This window comes from Propithecus coquereli, unplaced genomic scaffold, assembly GCF_000956105.1.
Source record: "Propithecus coquereli isolate 6110/MARCELLA unplaced genomic scaffold, Pcoq_1.0 Scaffold44, whole genome shotgun sequence".
Classification (NCBI taxonomy): Eukaryota; Metazoa; Chordata; class Mammalia; order Primates; family Indriidae; genus Propithecus; species Propithecus coquereli.
The window spans coordinates 2,732,009-2,749,683 of NW_012150174.1; the positions used below are offsets into that span (position 1 = coordinate 2,732,009).

Here is a 17,675-nt window from a genome sequence, read left to right on the forward strand (position 1 = left end):
CACATTTGGGTCAATATTCTACTAGAGAAATCTCTCCCAAACTATAGCTTGAGGTTTCTGGGTAGACGAATTATTTACTATCCAAAGAACCAAGACTGGGACTCAGAGCCTAAGAGCTTACGTATTTTTTATCTGTTGTACGTATTGAAACTGAACTCTTTTTGAGACAATAGGGAGTTCACAAAAATCCTATGAGGCCAGAGTGATCCATCTCTATTTTATAGTTGAGGAAACTAAGATATAAAGAAGTGAAGGACTTACTGTTACTATTTTGGTATTGTAATAGTATTGCTGTTAGTTAAATGAGCTTTTATATTTAGAGGTGTATGCTGAAGAATTTACAAATGAAATGTAATAAATTACTAATAGCTTTAATAAAATTGAGTGCAATGTTGAGGTTTTGGGGGGTTTATAGTTGAAACAAGATTGGCCATGTATTGATAATTGTTGAAGCTGGTGATGGATACACAGGTGTTCATTATATTATTCTACTTTTGTGTATGTTTGAAATTTTCCATAATAACAAGTTAGAAGTCAAGGAGGGCTACAGAACTATTTATGAGAAGCAAAGCTCTGATATTCAAACGCATTTGACTTTAATAGTTCCCCCACTGCCATTTTTATAAACTCCAGTGATAGAACATGCTGTTTTGGATGTGATAAGTTCCCTGTGATAGGAGATAGTCAAACATGGGTCAAATAGTTAGCTTCACAGAGTTAAAAAGTTTCTTCATTCCTCTAGAGCTTATGAAATTGGGGAAATGACAGGACAAAATAGCGAAGTGTAAAAATAGAGTACCCTGGGAACAGTTTCTTTTCAGCTCAAAACCCATAGCATAGGTTGCTAATATTTTTATTGCAAAACTCACCTTCCTTTTCCTGCTGGCCCTCTTTAGTTTAGACTGGTCACTTCTAGTTCAACACATGTGTTCTTCATGCTTTCCTTTGGGGGCAGGGGTGTGACACCCATGTATGTCTCCCTGTATACGTCTTTTTCTGCTCCTTTTTAATATTTGTCATAGTACTGTCTTGATAGTATACATCTTTTCCTGCTCCTTTTTAATATTTTTCACAGTACCATCTTGATAGGTTCCTTATTTGGGGTGCTTTCAGAAAGTGCCTTGCAGGATTAACAAGGATAATTTCCTAAAGATAGGAAGAAGTTCACCTTGCAGGATCTAGGTAATCAGGTCACATGATTGTTGCAGAGAGCTGCTAGTTGCTCAGTCTCTAGGAATTAATTAACTAGGCTGCTGAGCAGGATTAGTTTTAGTAGAAACATGTTCCTGGATTTTAGTTAAAGTATGAAGGGAAGGATTAAAGGAGTAAGCAAATGGGTTATGAGAGATATAAGCAAATGGGTTATGAGGGATGAGTCAAAACCAGGTAAGCAAAAATCACATGACTTGATCAGCTGATCAATTAGAGATCATAGCTATTAATACATCAACTTTACTAACGTCACACTATCTAGCTTAGACTACCTGCCAGTCTTAAAGGAGTCTAACTGCAGCATGACTGAGGAGGTATAGATTATCATTCCATGATACTCTGCTCTATTAAAACCCCAACTAATAATTATGTTTGAGCCTCACATTTTAAGAGGGGCCATGAGTAAACTAGCGTATGTCTCAAAAAGAGATTATGGTATTCTGGATCTAGAAGTTATGCCATTTAAGCAAATGTTGAAAAAATTGGAGGTATTTTGCCTGAAGAAGGGAGATTGAGTCACTCTCTGGATCTGAGTTGCTTCACCCATGAAATAAATTTGGTTAGACTAGATGACATCTGAGATCCCTTTCAGAAATAATATTTTCAATTTGGCAAGTTGCCATGTGAAAGAGGAAGTGGACTTTGGTGGGTTTTTTTTTTTTAGGTTTTGTATTTTGGATACAGGTTTTCAAATCAATTTAGGGAGTAGAATACCTGAAAGATAACGATCTAAATTTTTTTTCAGAAGAATGGGATACATTTTTTAAATATACTAAATATATTAAGTGTATCTCTTTGTGCTACATTAGGTAGCAGTTTGTGCTAGATTTTAATAGAAACAAGTGGTAGCAAGTGCTAAAAGTTGAAATAGATTGTATAAAAAAGCTTAAAATCAAGCAAATCCTATTTTTTTTTTCTGATAAATTCAATTTAGTAGCTTAATTTTAAAATCCAGTGTCCCGAAAAGTAGAACAAAGACCCATGGGTAAGAAAATTAAAGGGGGCAGGTGTTATGGTTAAATATCTACAAAGTAACTTATACAGAGCCATTTCATAATGGTTACTCTCAGGTTGTAAACACAATCATTTGAAGCATTTGATCAGAGGTCTGCTGTGCACCTGTTAAAAATACTACAGAAAGGATTTTTGTATTCTAAAATTCTAAGCCCTTTACTGATGTTAAGATCGCATCATTTTGTTTATAAACACAAAGATAAAGTTTGTTTTGGTGTAGAAAAAACAGGAGAGGTAAACAGAACATTCGTAATAGGCTGACTTTGGAAGTCTGTGACACAATTCATTGGCACGGAGCTTTTAATTTTTAATTTTTCACACACCATTCATCCCTGTGTTTTTATAGACTTTTCCCTGAAGCTTATATTTTCTGTTGGGAAGGTAATAATTGCAATTCAATGCCCATTATAATTACTTCATGTACTTAAGTGTTCATTTCCTGTAAGAATTTTGTGCTTTGTGGTAAAAACTCAACTATGATATTTTTCTTCTCACTCAGCAAATGTACTTCCTGTTTCCGTCTAGTATCTTTCGTTAATAGTAACCTAAATACTTCAGTTCAATTTTTTTGTGACCAAAACCAGGAAAAGGCACAGTACTTAAAACTGTGTCTTCTTGCAATTTAAGTTTAAATCAAACTTTTAGTTAATAGCTGTGATTTTAGCTACTTTTAGCAGATTTCAAATATTTTAGTAATGGATCAAATTGTTTTCATATAAGTGGTTTTGCAAAGTTCTGTGGATATTAACTCTTTCTAAAAGTTAATTGTCTTAACAGTAAACATTTATATTCCCACTGGCAGAATGTCTCTCATTAATTTTAAAGAAGAGGGAAAATTAAAACATTTTCATTGGCTGAGTATTTGAATAGCTCATTTAATTCTCTTTGTAGTACAAAAATTCAAATAAGGATATAACCAACTTTGTTCTGAATAGTAACTGATATTTTTAATCCTTGAAGTATATTTATTGGAAACTTAGTGCTGTGTTCCATCTAATTTCTGGGAAATATGGCATGCACCTTGAACTTGTGTAAGCATAAAGCTTTCCCATGTCCTTATAAGTGCTTTACAGAATATTGACAACCCAAAATAAATGACTGAGGCAAAGATCTCAATCAATGGAGGTTTATTAAGCGAAAATTTGAGGACTCATCTGGGAAAAGCACAAACCACAGAGCATCTGTGATGCGTGCTCTGCAAAGAGGGATTTGGGAATTCAGTACTTAAGGGGAGAGGGGTGGGCATTGAGGCAAATGATTACATTTTTCTGAAACTTTGGTTAATGCCCAGGAAATCTACATTTTATATAAGATAAGGTGAATGTCTGAAGAGGAAAACGGAGTAAAAGAAGAATCAATTATGTAGGTGTCCATGGGTAGGTGGAAGAATGATTGAGCTTGTCTCTGTTCCTCACCTGGGAAGATAAACTTGTAATCAGCATTATTAGTGTGCAGTTGAACAGACTTTAGTTTTAGGAGCTAGACTTAGCTTGCGTACCTAAAGTTACAATTGCATGTCCTTGTTTACGGGAGGCCAGCAAAGAATTTCCTTATGAATGATATGTGGGGACAGTCCTTGAGGATGCCTGAGCCTTTTTACCTTCCCTTGGGTATCTGGCTAAAGCATAATGGCAGTAACTATTTGGAAGAAGGGATTGCATGACTTGACTCTAGGCTTGGCCTTACCTTTTGTATGAGGAGTTGGGTGGTCCTGAGATTTTTATTTCCTTTACAGTATGTACCGATACATTTTTGTGAATTAATTTAAACCTTCACTACTTTCCTTAAACCCCCAAACCCACCTCTGCCACCTCTCTAGTAGATGACCTCTCTTCCTTTTTTTTTTGTTTTTTTTTTTTAACTGAGGTGAAGGCCATCCATTGTGTGAACTTGCTCCCCTCACATTTCCATCTTCTTTCTGGTTTGGAGGGAAGAGATATTTTTTCCCTTTTCCAAAACTTTGATTCTTTTACCTCTTTTCTTGTTCCTGTTTGTTCCTGTCTTCCCCGAAGTTATTAGTCTTTAAAAAAGAATTTGTACTCACTGCCTTTCCAGTCTCTTGCCATCCTTTTGTTCCCATCATGTTGCAAAAACTTCTTTTTCTGGTAATATTACTACTAATTGCCAATCCAGTGACCATATTCACCGTCCAGTCCTTTTGCTTAGTTTTCAAAAATTGACTATATTCTTTTCTTGAAACTTCTGTTGCCTTAGGTAAATCTGCTACCTAATTTTCCTCCTGTGATACTTGACTCCTTTTCCTTTGTGTAGCCTTTAGACATAGGCATTCTCCCAAAGGTTTTCTTCTTGGTTGTCTAATAACTCTTACTGTTCTCCCTTGGTCAGTGCTTTATTTTCGAGGCTCCGAGGTACTTGGATTGAAAGCTACTGATCTAGACTCTTGCAGTGATGTGACTCCTTGGCTCTCTATGGTTGAGATGCGTGATAGTTAATTTTATGTATCACCTTGACTAGGCCATGGGGTGCCCAAACATTTGGTCTACCATTATTCTGGGTACGTCTATGAGGGTGTTTCTGGGTGAAAAAACATTTGAATTGGTAGACTGGGTAAAGCAGGTTGTCTGCCTAATGTGGGTGGGCCTCATCTAGTTAGTTGAAGGTCTGAAGACTGACCGACCCTCTTAAGACTAAGGGGGAACTCCTCCTACCTGACTGCCTTCAAGCTGGAATAATTGATTTTTTTTTCCCTCTGCCTTTGGACTGAAACTGAAGCATCAGCTCTTCTGGGTTTTGAGCCTGCCAACTTGGACTGGAACTATACCATTGGCTCTCCTGTGTCTCTTGCTTGTCAACTGCAAATCTTAGGACTTACCATGATAAGCTTCATAATTGCATAGAGCAATTATATATATGTATATAGATGGATGGATAGATAGATATAGAGAGATGCTCTGTGCCCCACAGGGGCAGCCCCTTATGTATCTCTCAGCCTCCCAAAAGACTATCTCTTACTGATGGAGCTTTGCCTAAGATCTCCATAGCTGAGATGTTGCTCTCTCAGTGATCCTAATGGGTGCTGACAGCAATTAGCCGAGAGAGAAAGATTTCCCTGTAAAAAATTACAGAAATTGGATTGTCCTCAAATCCATGTCCCTAGCTCTGGAATAGAATGTTTCTGGAATAGAACATTTCTAGATGATGACCTAAACATCTACATGGATTTCCAAACACAACATATTTATTAGAGAACTTTGTATCTTGCCCTACAAACTTCTTCTTTCTTTGTTCCATATGTTAGCTAATGCCATTGGCAATTTTTTCTTACTGATTATCATATGTCTCTTTCATTCATTAAAAAATGTGTGAGGATATACAATGTGAGGATTGCAAACATTAATCATTTGCACACCTCACCGTTAAAGAACTTGGGCTAGAAGGGGGAGACAAGATGTGAATATATATAAATGTAGTACAAATTAGAAAGCCTTGAGGGCTACATAAGAAAAACATGCAAGATCAATGGAGAAAAGAGATGATTTGATGCTTAGATTGTTTGTGTGGAGTTTGCGGGTGGGATGGGAGTATAAGTTAAGGGAATAGGTGTAAAAAATATATGTGTATATATTTGTTTGTTCCAGAAAGAGTGGAGGGAAAAAACCCCCAAAATGTTAATGTATGAGGTGAAATACTGTAGCAGCCCAGCTGTTATTTACCCTTTTAGTTAACTTTTCAACTTCTATTTTTACCTTAATGTATGACTAGAGAATTAGTTATTATAATCTGTTTCTGTCACTGTTAATTCAAACTCATAACCTGCTTGAAAGGCAAGACCAAGTTCATGAGAGGTACTGTAAAAAATACAACTTTTTTTATTTTAAAAAAATCTAAAAATGTTACTGAGAAGATTCAGAATCTGTTTTTAAAATAAGTAAAACATGAAGAACAGAGTTCATCATGGAAAGATGATTGTTGAGTCAAGCAAAAAACTTCAGGTTTTCTATAACATTGCTCCCACAAAGATCATAATGTTGTTTTTCACATTGTGTTTTTAAGGTTTTTTAAGGAGACTTTTTTGAAAGATAGATTGGCATAGTGATTAAACATGAGACAGGAAAGCCGGGCTGCCTGGGTTGAAATTCTAACTCTGCCTTTAGTAGCTGTATGACCTTGTGTGTGTTAATTAACTTCTTTGTGCCTCATATTTTTTCATCTGTAAGATGGGAGTAATAATAATACCTACCTAATAGAGCTTTTTGGTAAATATATAAATGAATGAATGCCTGTAAATTTCTTATAGTAGACCCTGATAGATAGTAAATCTGAGTAATTGCTAGATATTATTTTTTAAATAATACTAATAATTAGAAAAGTTTATTTTATAGAATCAAATACTAATGAAAATTACTACTACTCTTTTTAGGAAGTTGTTGAAGGAACTACAATAGTGTCATATTCTTTAAATTTTATGAGATTTCTATGGCACATTCATTGGTTATATGTAAGTGAATTTTAACTTGTTTTTAGAAGGAGCAAAAGATTCAACAAATGGAACTAATGATTGAGTACCTTCTAAACTGGAAACAAGGTTCTACAAAAGTACAGAATTCAACAAAATTCTATTCTTGTCCTCAAAGAGCTTTCACATTAGGACAAATATAAAGCAGGATCTAATGATATGATTTTTGGTTCAGACTAAACATTTAGAAGTGCTAGGGGGACAGAATTGTTTCATACTGAGTAATCATAAAGGGCAGGTGAAGTGCCATTCAGTTGGGCCTTAAAATAGATTTTTGACACGTGTTGTGGGGACAGGTTAAGAGGAAGACATTTCAGGCAAAGAGAATGGTTCAGAGGCAGGATAGCTTGATTTGTGTTTTACAGGAACAGGGTATGATTCAAACGAACTGGAACGTAGAAATCTCTTGAAAAGTTCTGGGAAATAAGATTGGATTGGATTGTGGCAGACTGGGAGTGTAAAACCAGAGGATTTGCTAGGAAATATCAAATCCTATTCTTTTTTTTTTTTTTTTTGAGACAGAGTCTCACTGTGTTGCCCGGGCTAGAGTGCCATGGCGTCATCCTAGCTCACAGCAACCTCAAACTCCTGGGCTCAAGCAATCCTCCTGCCTCAGCCTCCCAAGTAGCTGGGACTACAGGCATGCGCCACCATGCCTGGCTAATTTTTACTATATATTTTTAGTTGTCCAATTAATTTCTTTCTAATTTTAGTAGAGACGGGGTCTCGCTCTTGCTCAGGCTGGTTTCGAACTCCTGAGCTCAAACAATCCGCCTGCCTCGGCCTCCTAGAGAGCTAGGATTACAGGTGTGAGCCACCACGCCCGGCCCAAATCCCATTCTTTAGAGTACTATAGTCTGTTTGCTACAGTGCTTATTCTATAACACAAATTAATTGATATGTGATTGGTAACTATGGGATTGATGTCAGTATAATGGAGAAGTAGCATTAGTTCAAACATAATCTTTGCCAGCATATTAACATTTTGAAGGAAACAGGAGCAAACTTTCTTAAAATTTAAGAGAAGGCTTTTAGCAATATAAGAAGACATTAAGAAAATCACCGAAAATCCTGTAGAAATGTCCTCTTTTAGTGAAAATGAGTGGTTTCAAGAACAGTTCCACATTCCACAGTATTAAGCTGTGTGGTGAAACAGCAAGTGCAGACAGAAACTGTGAAGACAGTTCCCTTTGAATTAAGAACTTTTTGTTTGGTGAAGAAGTCTATATTCTGTATTATACTTTTAATGTCCTAGCAATTGGTCTTGACTGGAAGCAAGTTCCCTGAAGAACTCATGTATCAAATGAGGAAGCAAGAGCCCCAGAGTTTTAGGTTTCAAAGGATTGAAGACAGAATGCTAGGTGCAAATGTAAGTGGACATTTAACTGTGCATGTACTTTTTACAAGGACTTGTTATTTATTTTAGTTAGGGATTTGGTTACAGAGTTGATTGGCCTTTTAAAAATTTTTTAAAAATCTCTTTTTTTAAAAAAAAGAAACAGGGTCTCGCTATATTGCCAGGCTAGCCTCTAACTCCTGGGTTCAAATGATCCTCCTGCTTTAGCCTCCTAAAGTGCTGGGATCACAGGCATGTGCCACTTTGCCTGGCCCTGAATTTTATTTTATTTTTTATTTTATAGAGAGGGTCTTGTTCTTTTGCCCAGGCCTGGGGTACAGTGACACAATCATCTAGCTCATTGTAACCTTGAATTCCTGGGCTCAAGGAATCCTCCTGTGTCATCCTCCCAAGTAGCTGGGCCTACAGGCCACCACGCCTGGCTAATTTTTTAAATTTTTGCAGAGATAGGGCCTCGCTACGTTGACCAGGCTGGAGCGCATGGCACAATCATGGCTCACTGCAACCTTGAGTTTCTGGCCTCAACCAATCCTCCTGCTTTGGCCCCCCAAGTGCTGGGATTACAGGTATGAACCACTGAGCCCAGCCCCAATTTTCATTTTAAAGAAAATTTACATTTGAAATTTGTGCCAAATCAGGTATTTTTATACAGTATGTCAAAACACCTCTAAATGGACTCTGCTGTTTGGCTATGCTTGGAGGGAATTGACCTCCCTAAATGTTGCAAACAAATTTTGGTCAGACATAAACTTAGCTTTTGAGGGACTGTCGGGATGTTTATGTAAGTTTATCGTCATAGAAAATGCCTACTCACTCCTAAAACTCATTCTTTTACCAGCTGGTTTCTTGGAATTTGGGGCCTTAAGTTGAATATATAGAATTCCTGGTTTATTAGAGGAGTACCAAATGTGCTTATGTCTTCATTTTCTTAAAACAGAGGGTAGTCCTTTAATTTCATTTAGCTGTTAACTTTCTGAAGTGTTCATTTCAGCAATGTTTTGAATGGAGAGGTCTTTAGCATTACATTCTTACTGACCAATATAGCTTGTTTCTACTTTTGAGCAAGTAAAACCAGTGAACTTAAAATAAGATTTAGTTGGCATTACTTTTACAAAGATAGAAATCCATAATTTAGAACTTTGTTACTGACATGATTGATTTACCTCCATAGTTTTGTACGTATTTTCATTAAAATGTGTCTGTGCTGTGCTTTTAAAGGTGAAATATCCTTTGGGATCTTTCACTTTTAAAAATAAATATTGTATAAAATATTCACTTTTAAAATAAAAACACTTTTTTAATTACAGAAAGACCCAAATGGGACCAGTAGTTTGCCAACTGTAAGTTCTCTTCTACAAGAAATCGATGTACAGAACGAGGAGGTGGCAGCTTTTTGTCAATCCATTACAAAGTAAGGAATTTTTCTTTATAAATTACAGATTCTTTAAATTAAATGCTCATTTTAAAAATTTACCTGGAAAATGAGTTTAGTGCTAATAATTCTAAAATTTTAAAAATTTTAATTTTTTTCTTGTGGCTAAAATTTTAAGTCAAATAGTTAATGGGCACATTAACACAAACTACAATTGAATAATCCTTACCTGTGAGGGCTCTGAATATTCAGAAGAAATAATTGAGGTCAGACTGCAGACTTCTGACATTCTATTAACCATTGAAAATATGGCTTACATGTAAGTTTTGGCACACTTAGTGCCTACTTTTGTTTTAGAGAGACTTTATTTTGACATAAACTTTCAAGCATTCTGTCCTACGTATTTAAAGGGTGATACAACAGACAAGATTAGAAGAGTAAATGTATTTACTGAAGATTAGAAAGATGTATTTCTTAAATATTCTCTCAATCTTAAATGTGTCTAATATTCATTATAGATGAGGAAATTGAGACTCAGAGAAGTAACAGAGTTTGCTTGGCTAGTCAATAACAGAGCCAGGTTTCCTTTGCCTCTGGTTAAATGTGTTTTCTTTCTATTATGTCATTGAATTTGTCAGGACTTCTGTTATAAATGCTAGAAACCCATATTGAAATTAAATCAAGAAGGGTCATATACTGGTTCGCAAACCTATATAGCAGAATGAGGAAGGATGAGTCAGAGTTCAAGAACAGCAAGATGCAGGAATTCACACTGTAAATCCCCTCCTCCCTAAACTCTCCTTTCTCATTCCTTTTCCTTTCCTTCTCCTTCCTCAATTTTCTTCCCCTGCCTTTCCTGTATGCATGTTAGTTTCATTGTCTTCTGCTATAGATGGCGCTTTAGAAGACAGGAAATTAAGCCACTGATAACTTTGACTTCATATTATAATGGTCTCATTAGCAGAAAGGAAAAGGAGTCCTCTTAGTCAGCCAGACAGAAAACCCACAGAAGCAAAGAGTGGAACGACATACATTGTGGCCAAGAGGATGAGATCTGTTATCTAAAGAAGGGAAAGTAGATCACCACTGGGAGATTTATTCTGAATCTAACATTTTCTTCAGTATGGTATGCTTTGAGCACAGGAGGATTTGGGGTTCCCAGGTCATTTTTGAGTATATACACCATTTTAATGTTAAGGTACTTAACTAATATTTAACTAGATTTTCTGGCCCATTGGTAATGTTATATTAAAACTCTGTCTTCCTTTATGTTACTTTTTAACCAGCATTTCTTTTCTTCAGAATACCTTAAGGGGGAAAAAATATCAGTAGAGCCACTTTTTCTTTTTGGCCAAAGTTTTTCCTTAACTGAATTTTTTTTAGCATGTATTTTTCAGGAGACATTTAAAATAGAAGGGACATTTTAAATGTGACTTAGGTGACTTAATATGCAAATTGAATGTATTGCAAATTACTCATGCCTTTAGGCCATTATAGCATTACGTGTATGGTTTGAAAATAATGTTACCTTAATGGTGGAAATAATCTGTTATGTATTTGTTTAGTTCTTTTACTTTTTTCCCCAAACAAGCCTTGTATATTTTGTGTTAGGCTGTGTTGAGTAACTGCTACATTTAAGCTTTGCAGGTTGAAAAATTAGGTTTGCTATGGTCTGCCTTTTTTCCCCATTTGAATCTTACATTATTTACAAAAACCCTGCCACTAAATGAAAATGGTTATTTACGTGCACACACACACACACACACACACATGCTTATGTATATGAAATCCCAAATGGACTAAAGAGGGAATGAGTTCTTTTTGTAATTTTATTTTCATTAGTAGACTTTCATGAAGCCATATTCTGGGAACTTCTCTTATTCCCCTGTGGACATGGAGATTGGGTCAGGAGATATCCTTTGGAGAAATTGGTGGCTCTATTTTTTCCAGGATGCTCATTTTTGCAGTGGATTTTTAAAACAAGTATTTATACTGTTAATTAGCCAGTTCTTTCACAAGAATGGAAAACAAACACCACATGTGTTCACCATTATATTGGAATTAATTGAACAACATTTATGTGCATATATGGAAATCAAGCAGGTGGGAGGGTAGAGGAGGAGATGAGTAAATTCACACCTAGTGGGTACAGTGCATGCTGTCTGGATGATGGGCACACTTATAACTTTGACTCAAACTATACAAAAGCAATTTATGTAACCAAAATGTTTGTACCCCTATAATACTCTGAAATAAAAATTTAAACAAAAAGACATACAGAAAAAAAAATTAGCCGTTTCTTTACTTTTTGAAATCTTCTAAAATTATTCATTTAATCATTTAAATTCAGCTGTGAAATTAATGTCATGCTGTCAGAATGATATTTGTTTATAGTTAAGATTACTGTATAACAGACTTAGAATTTAGTGCCGATTCTAGGCCTTGGTTTTTGTTATTGTTTATCTGTGAAATTAAAGAGTTAGACCAATGATCTCAAGAATCTCTCTCACTTTAAGGTTCTATAATACATTGATTCAGGATATTTTTCATTATTACTTCATATTTTGGTTTTTATTTCTTGTTTTTCTTTCCTTTCACATTTATCATAATTGACAAAGCTTGTTATCTCTACTAGTTATAGGTCCAGAGAAAGTTCTTATATAATACCAGTTAAATACCAGTAGAAGTTATTGCCACTTCGTTTGTGGTCCTTTAGGATAAGATGAGAAACCACACTCCATACCTGTCTTTCTGAATAGCTTTCTAGTCTCGTTTCTTTATATATAGCTTAGATCTAATACTCATATCCTATAATAGTATCTTGACCCCAAGGACTTCTGTATGTTGTCAAGGACTTCATCTCTGCATTTAGTTAATTTTATTCTAACCAATGCTGACTATACTTTCCTATAAAGTAGTGTTAAAGTGTTAATTCAATTAAAACCTTTTTAAACCCTCATTTTTATCCTTTCTCCTGTCCTTCTGATTTTGCATGATTTGGCTAGCTGTACAGAGTTTTAGCTTGATTGAACACACAGTAGGAAAATAAACCATAAAGGATTTTAGTTTATGCATAGAGATACTAAATTTCCTGAACTGTAGAGCACCATTAAACAAACAAAACCTTTTCTTTGGGTGATAGGGAAATGGAAATTTTAGAGAAAATAAAAATTGGAGTTAAAAAAAATACTCATTATAGGTAGCGACTTAAGAACATCAAGCTACAATGTATGGCTTAGAGTGTCCATAATAATACCTTATCTGGTCTATTATATTTAAAATGAATAATTTACTCAGACAGCAATTATTTTAATAATTTAATTTGTTTTCGTATGTCTAAAAGTTTAGTTACAAACCATATTTTAAAAAAACCCACCTAGCTGTAAGGAATCTATTACATTTTAGGTGTCTTGGTATGTTTTTGTGATTTTTACAAAGTAAATAAACCATGAGAACAGGAGAAATCATCAGCTTTACAGAAAAACAAAGGCATTGCTGTAGTTTCTGGACCTGATATCTTCCCTGGTATCAAGCAAATACAGAAAGGACTCATTTTAAAAGCATTGTATGTGGTTAACTGTTTTTAAGCGTATAAGTTCAGTGACATTAACTGCATTCACATTGTTGTGTAAAAGAAAGGACTGATTTTAAGAAAGGGAAATGAAGAAGCCCTCCTTTCCCCCCAAACAAAGCCAGGTTCATTAAATGTAACTTTTATCACTGGAATTTTTGTCTAATAAATTCTTGTTTTCTGAGCTATCATCAGGAACTTCTGCTTTTACTTTTATTATCCTTAAGGATTTCTGACAATTGATGACTTGCTTAGATATAGACAAAATTCTCTGCCATATTATATATTAGTTAATTTCATTATTGATATGAGCATCTGTCTTATTCTGCTTGTGTTGCCATAAAGGAATACCTGAGACTGGGTAATTTATAAAGAAGAAAGGTCTATTTGGTTCATGATTCTGCTGGCTAAAAGATCAGGCATCTAGTGAAAGCCTCAGGCTGCTTGCAGTCATGATGGAAGGCAAAGGAAAGGGCATGTGCAGAGATCACATGGTGAGAGAGGAAGCAAGAGAGAGAGAGGTGGGGGAGGTGTCATGGTTCTTTTTAACCACCAGCTTTTATGGGAACTAATAGAGAATTCCCTAATTACCAGTAGGATGGCACCAAGCCATTCTTGAAGGATCTGCTCCCATGACCCAAACACCTCCCTTTAGGCCCCACCTCTAACGTTGGGGATCAAATTTCAGTATGCAGTTTGTGGGGGAACACACATCCAAACCATAGCAGCATCTATTTCATAAGCTGTAGAAAACAAGAGAATACCAAGCATATGAGAAATAATGAGAATCTTAGGCTAGGTTCCCTGAAGGTCTTCCCATTGTGTAGCAGACTGGTAATAAGCTTGGCAGCAATTAAATGTCTAAAGATAAGGTGTATACATTTAAAGGTGCAGTTCCAGTATCCATTTAAGATTATTATATAACTTTGTTTTATTACATTTCTTCTTTTTAATATTGGTTTCATTGTGTCACTTAAGATGAAAGTGCTGAAACCAGATTTATTCGTTCAGTAATTCATTTATTTGACAAGAAGCTTGTGGTGCTTATCATGTACTAGGCACTGTTCTTACGTGTTTTGTAAACTTACATACTTCTCACAACAACTCTATGAGGTAAGTAGTAGTATTATCCCCAGTTTATAGAAGAAGAAACTCAGACAAGGAGACTCAATAACTTACCTAAGGTCACACAGCTAAATCAGGATTCAAACTAAGGTAATCTGGCACTAGTGGCAGTACAATAACCATTACATTTGCTGCCTCTCTGGAACCTTTCTTCCTGTCAACTCGAACTATTTTATTCTACTTCTCTGACTTGATTATTTTAATCTCCACCGAAGGAAATAGATAATACTTCCAGCATTCATTCCATTCATAGCCCTGTGAAAAGCAGATGGAGGATTGGCACTGGTCTTCCAACCTCCAGAAAAAAGTCAGTTAAAGGAAGCCCACAAGTATAAAGAAGTCATCAAATTCCTCTTTGTCTTCTAATAACAGCAATGCTGTCTGGAGATAAGCCATACATCATGTTCATGTATTTAAATTCAAACTGTGTTGCTCCAGTGAATACCTTTGCCTGCAAGTCTTCCAATTCCCTAAGTTTTAGAATTTAGAAATCATTTTGAGGGAATAAAGGCACTGTAAGCACGTAAAAACCCCTTGGCTGTGTTCTTTTTTCATTGTCTAGCAACCAAAAACAATGTTTGTAGGAAAAAGGTTCTTAGGAAAAAAAGATTTTTTAAAGACAACAAACTTAGTTATCTCTCTGGCCATTACAGTTTTAGGGCTACATTGCCTATATTGTCAGTAATTCATTTAAAATGTACCGTTTTGTTTAACTGTACTGTGTGGCAAAAGAATCTGAAGCAGAGAACCTCATTTAATGCCATTTGTCCTATGTGTACTCAAATAATGTTGATAGTGTTACCAAAGATATACTGGCAGTAGTAATCTCTTCCTTTTCTTGAGTTCCTTTTATTTAAAAGGCTAATACTGGTATTTGGAATTTTGACAGGGTTCATTCATTACAGTTCTCACAAGCTGCTTTAGAGTTGGACAAAGACACAGAATTGAGTGGCCGTAAAAATGTAGTCTTGTTCAGAGCTCTTAAATGCAGCTTTTTAAAAAAGAATTTAATTTCTTTTCTCTTGTGAACAGATTGAAGACCAAATTTCCATATACCAATCACTGCACAAATCGAGGCTATTTGTTAAGTCCAGTCACAGTGCAAAGAAACATATGTGGAGAAAATGCTAGTGTGAAAGTCTCCATTGAAATTGAAGGATTTCAACTACCAGTTACTTTTACATGTGATGGTAAGTTTGTAGGTCTGTTAGGGAGAAAATGTTTAAAATATCAATATTATCATTCTTTTAATAAACCAACTTTGTTATCATTAGGTGTCCTTTTGGCATTCATATGGATAGTTTTCTGGTTAGGACTAGTGGGGAAACAGGTTATCTTTATAAACTACATATTTCGCTGAGAAGTGCTGAGTAATTTTGTTAGTCAGTGGCTCTTGGGTACAACCCACAAGCATTAGATAGAAAAGCTAATTATAATCTTTTTATTTTTTTTCTTTTTATGGCAAGAAGAATGTTTATAAATGGTTTTGGTAAAATTGAAATTCCAGATATCATGTTAAGTTCCTCTAAGGAGAAGATAATTCTCTGGCTGGGCATGGTGGCTCACACCTATAATCCTAGCACTTTGGGCCGGCAAGGTGGAAGGATCACTTGAGGTCAGGAATTCCAGACCAGCCTGAGTGAGACCCCCTCTCTACAAAAAATAAAAAAATTAGCTGGGTGTGGTGGCGCACACCTGTATTCCCAGCTACTCGGGAGGCTGAGGCAGGAGGATTGCTTGAGCCCAGGAGTTTGAAGTTGTAGTGGCTAGGCTGATGCAATGGCACTCTAGCCAGGGCACAAAGTAAGACTCTGTCTCAAAAAAAAAAAAAAAAAAATTCTCCTTTGGTTTTTATTCTCCCTTCCAAACTTGGTGTGGGTATCCTCTCTAGAGATACATCCCCAAAGCATGTAGGAAATTTTTTGTTAATAGCTTTATTGATTGATTGATAGACAGGGTCTCACACTGTCACTCAGGCTGGAGTGCAGTGGTGCCATTATAACTCACTGCAGCCTTGAACTCCTGGGCTCAAGTGATCCTCCTGGCTCAGTCTCCTGAATAGCTAGAACTACAGGCATTCGCTGCCATGCCTGGCTAATTTTTAAAAATTTTAGTAGAGACGGGGTCTCTCTATGTTGCCTAGACTGGTCTCAAATTCCTTGCCTCAAGCGATCCTCCTGCCTGGATCTCCCAAAGAGCTGGAATTACAGGTGTAATTCACCACACCCAGCCTGTTATAGCTTTTTTTCTTTTTTTTTTTTTTTTGCTCTGTTGCCCTGGCTAGAGTGCCGTGGCCTCACCCTAGCTCACAGCAACCTCAAACTCCTGGGCTTAAGCAATCCTTCTGCCTCAGCCTCCCAAGTAGTTGGGACTATAGGCATGCACCACCATGCCCAGCTAATTTTTTCTATATATATATTTTTAGTTGTCCAGCTAATTTCTTTCTATTTTTAGTAGAGATGAGGTCTCAGTCTTGTTCAGGCTGGTCTCGAACTCCTGACCTTGAGATCCTCCCGCCTTGGCCTCCCAGAGTGTTAGGATTACAGGTGTGAGCCACTGCACCCGGCCCTGTTACAGTTTTTAAAACTAATCTTATTTTCTTTCAGAGTTTATTACATTTCATAATGTGTATTATTTTAATGGGATGCCAACAGTGGAATAAGATCCTATATTTCTACAGTACTTTGGCCTAAGAATTATGCCATTTTTTTTCTTAATAAGGTTATGACTAGGAAGGAATATGTCCAATATTTGGATACACTCTTTCTAGCTTTGTACTTTTGAAGGCCATATGAAAAAATATAAATCTGAAACAGAAAAATGTTAGCCAACTGTAACAATCATTCTCTTTGTTTCTAAAGGAAAAGTTATTCTTTTTAAACATACCTTAAATTTTGGCTTTGGGAATCATTTAAATCTAGGAATGCAGTAAGAATTAATACTAAAGTTCAAAAGTTCAATAGACACTTTGATTAAAATATAAGCATGAGTAAGCATTGATAGCAAATGTCTTAATTTTTTTTTTTTTTTGAGACAATCACTCTTTTGCCCGGGCTAGAGTGCCGTGGCGTCAGCCTAGCTCACAGCAACCTCAAACTCCTGGGCTTAAGCAATCCTTCTGCCTCAGCCTCCCGAGTAGCTGGGACTACAGGCATGTGCCACCATGCCCGGCTAATTTTTTCTATATATTTTTTTAGTTGTCTGATTAATTTCTTTCTATTTTTAGTAGAGATGGGGTCTCGCTCTTGGTCAGGCTGGTTTTGAACTCCTGAGCTCAAACAATCTGCCCGCCTCGGCCTCCCAGAGTGCTAAGATTATAGGCATGAGCCACCACACCTGGCCTAAATGTCTTAATTTTGTCAAATTTTGACTTACTACATTAAATCTGACTAATCTTGAAGTATTTCAAATGTCTGTTGTTTGGTTATTCATAAATGTACACATTTATAATGTATACCTCTGTTAGGAAATGTAACCAAATTATGGTAGAAGTGGTTTGGGTGTTCAAAGTATAAATGTCACCTTACATTTGACTATTCAGAAATGT

At 36.0% G+C, this 17,675-nt stretch overlaps 1 protein-coding gene across 1 annotated transcript in view; it reads left to right on the forward strand.

Moving 5' to 3' along the window:
• Positions 1-17,675, forward strand: part of PIK3C2A (phosphatidylinositol-4-phosphate 3-kinase, catalytic subunit type 2 alpha) — a 95,471-nt gene that overhangs the window by 30,451 nt on the left and 47,345 nt on the right. The window contains exons 3-4 of the mRNA XM_012654351.1: positions 9,368-9,471; positions 15,161-15,318. Coding sequence (XP_012509805.1) covers positions 9,368-9,471; positions 15,161-15,318 — 262 coding nt within the window. The remainder of the gene's footprint in view (positions 1-9,367; positions 9,472-15,160; positions 15,319-17,675) is intronic.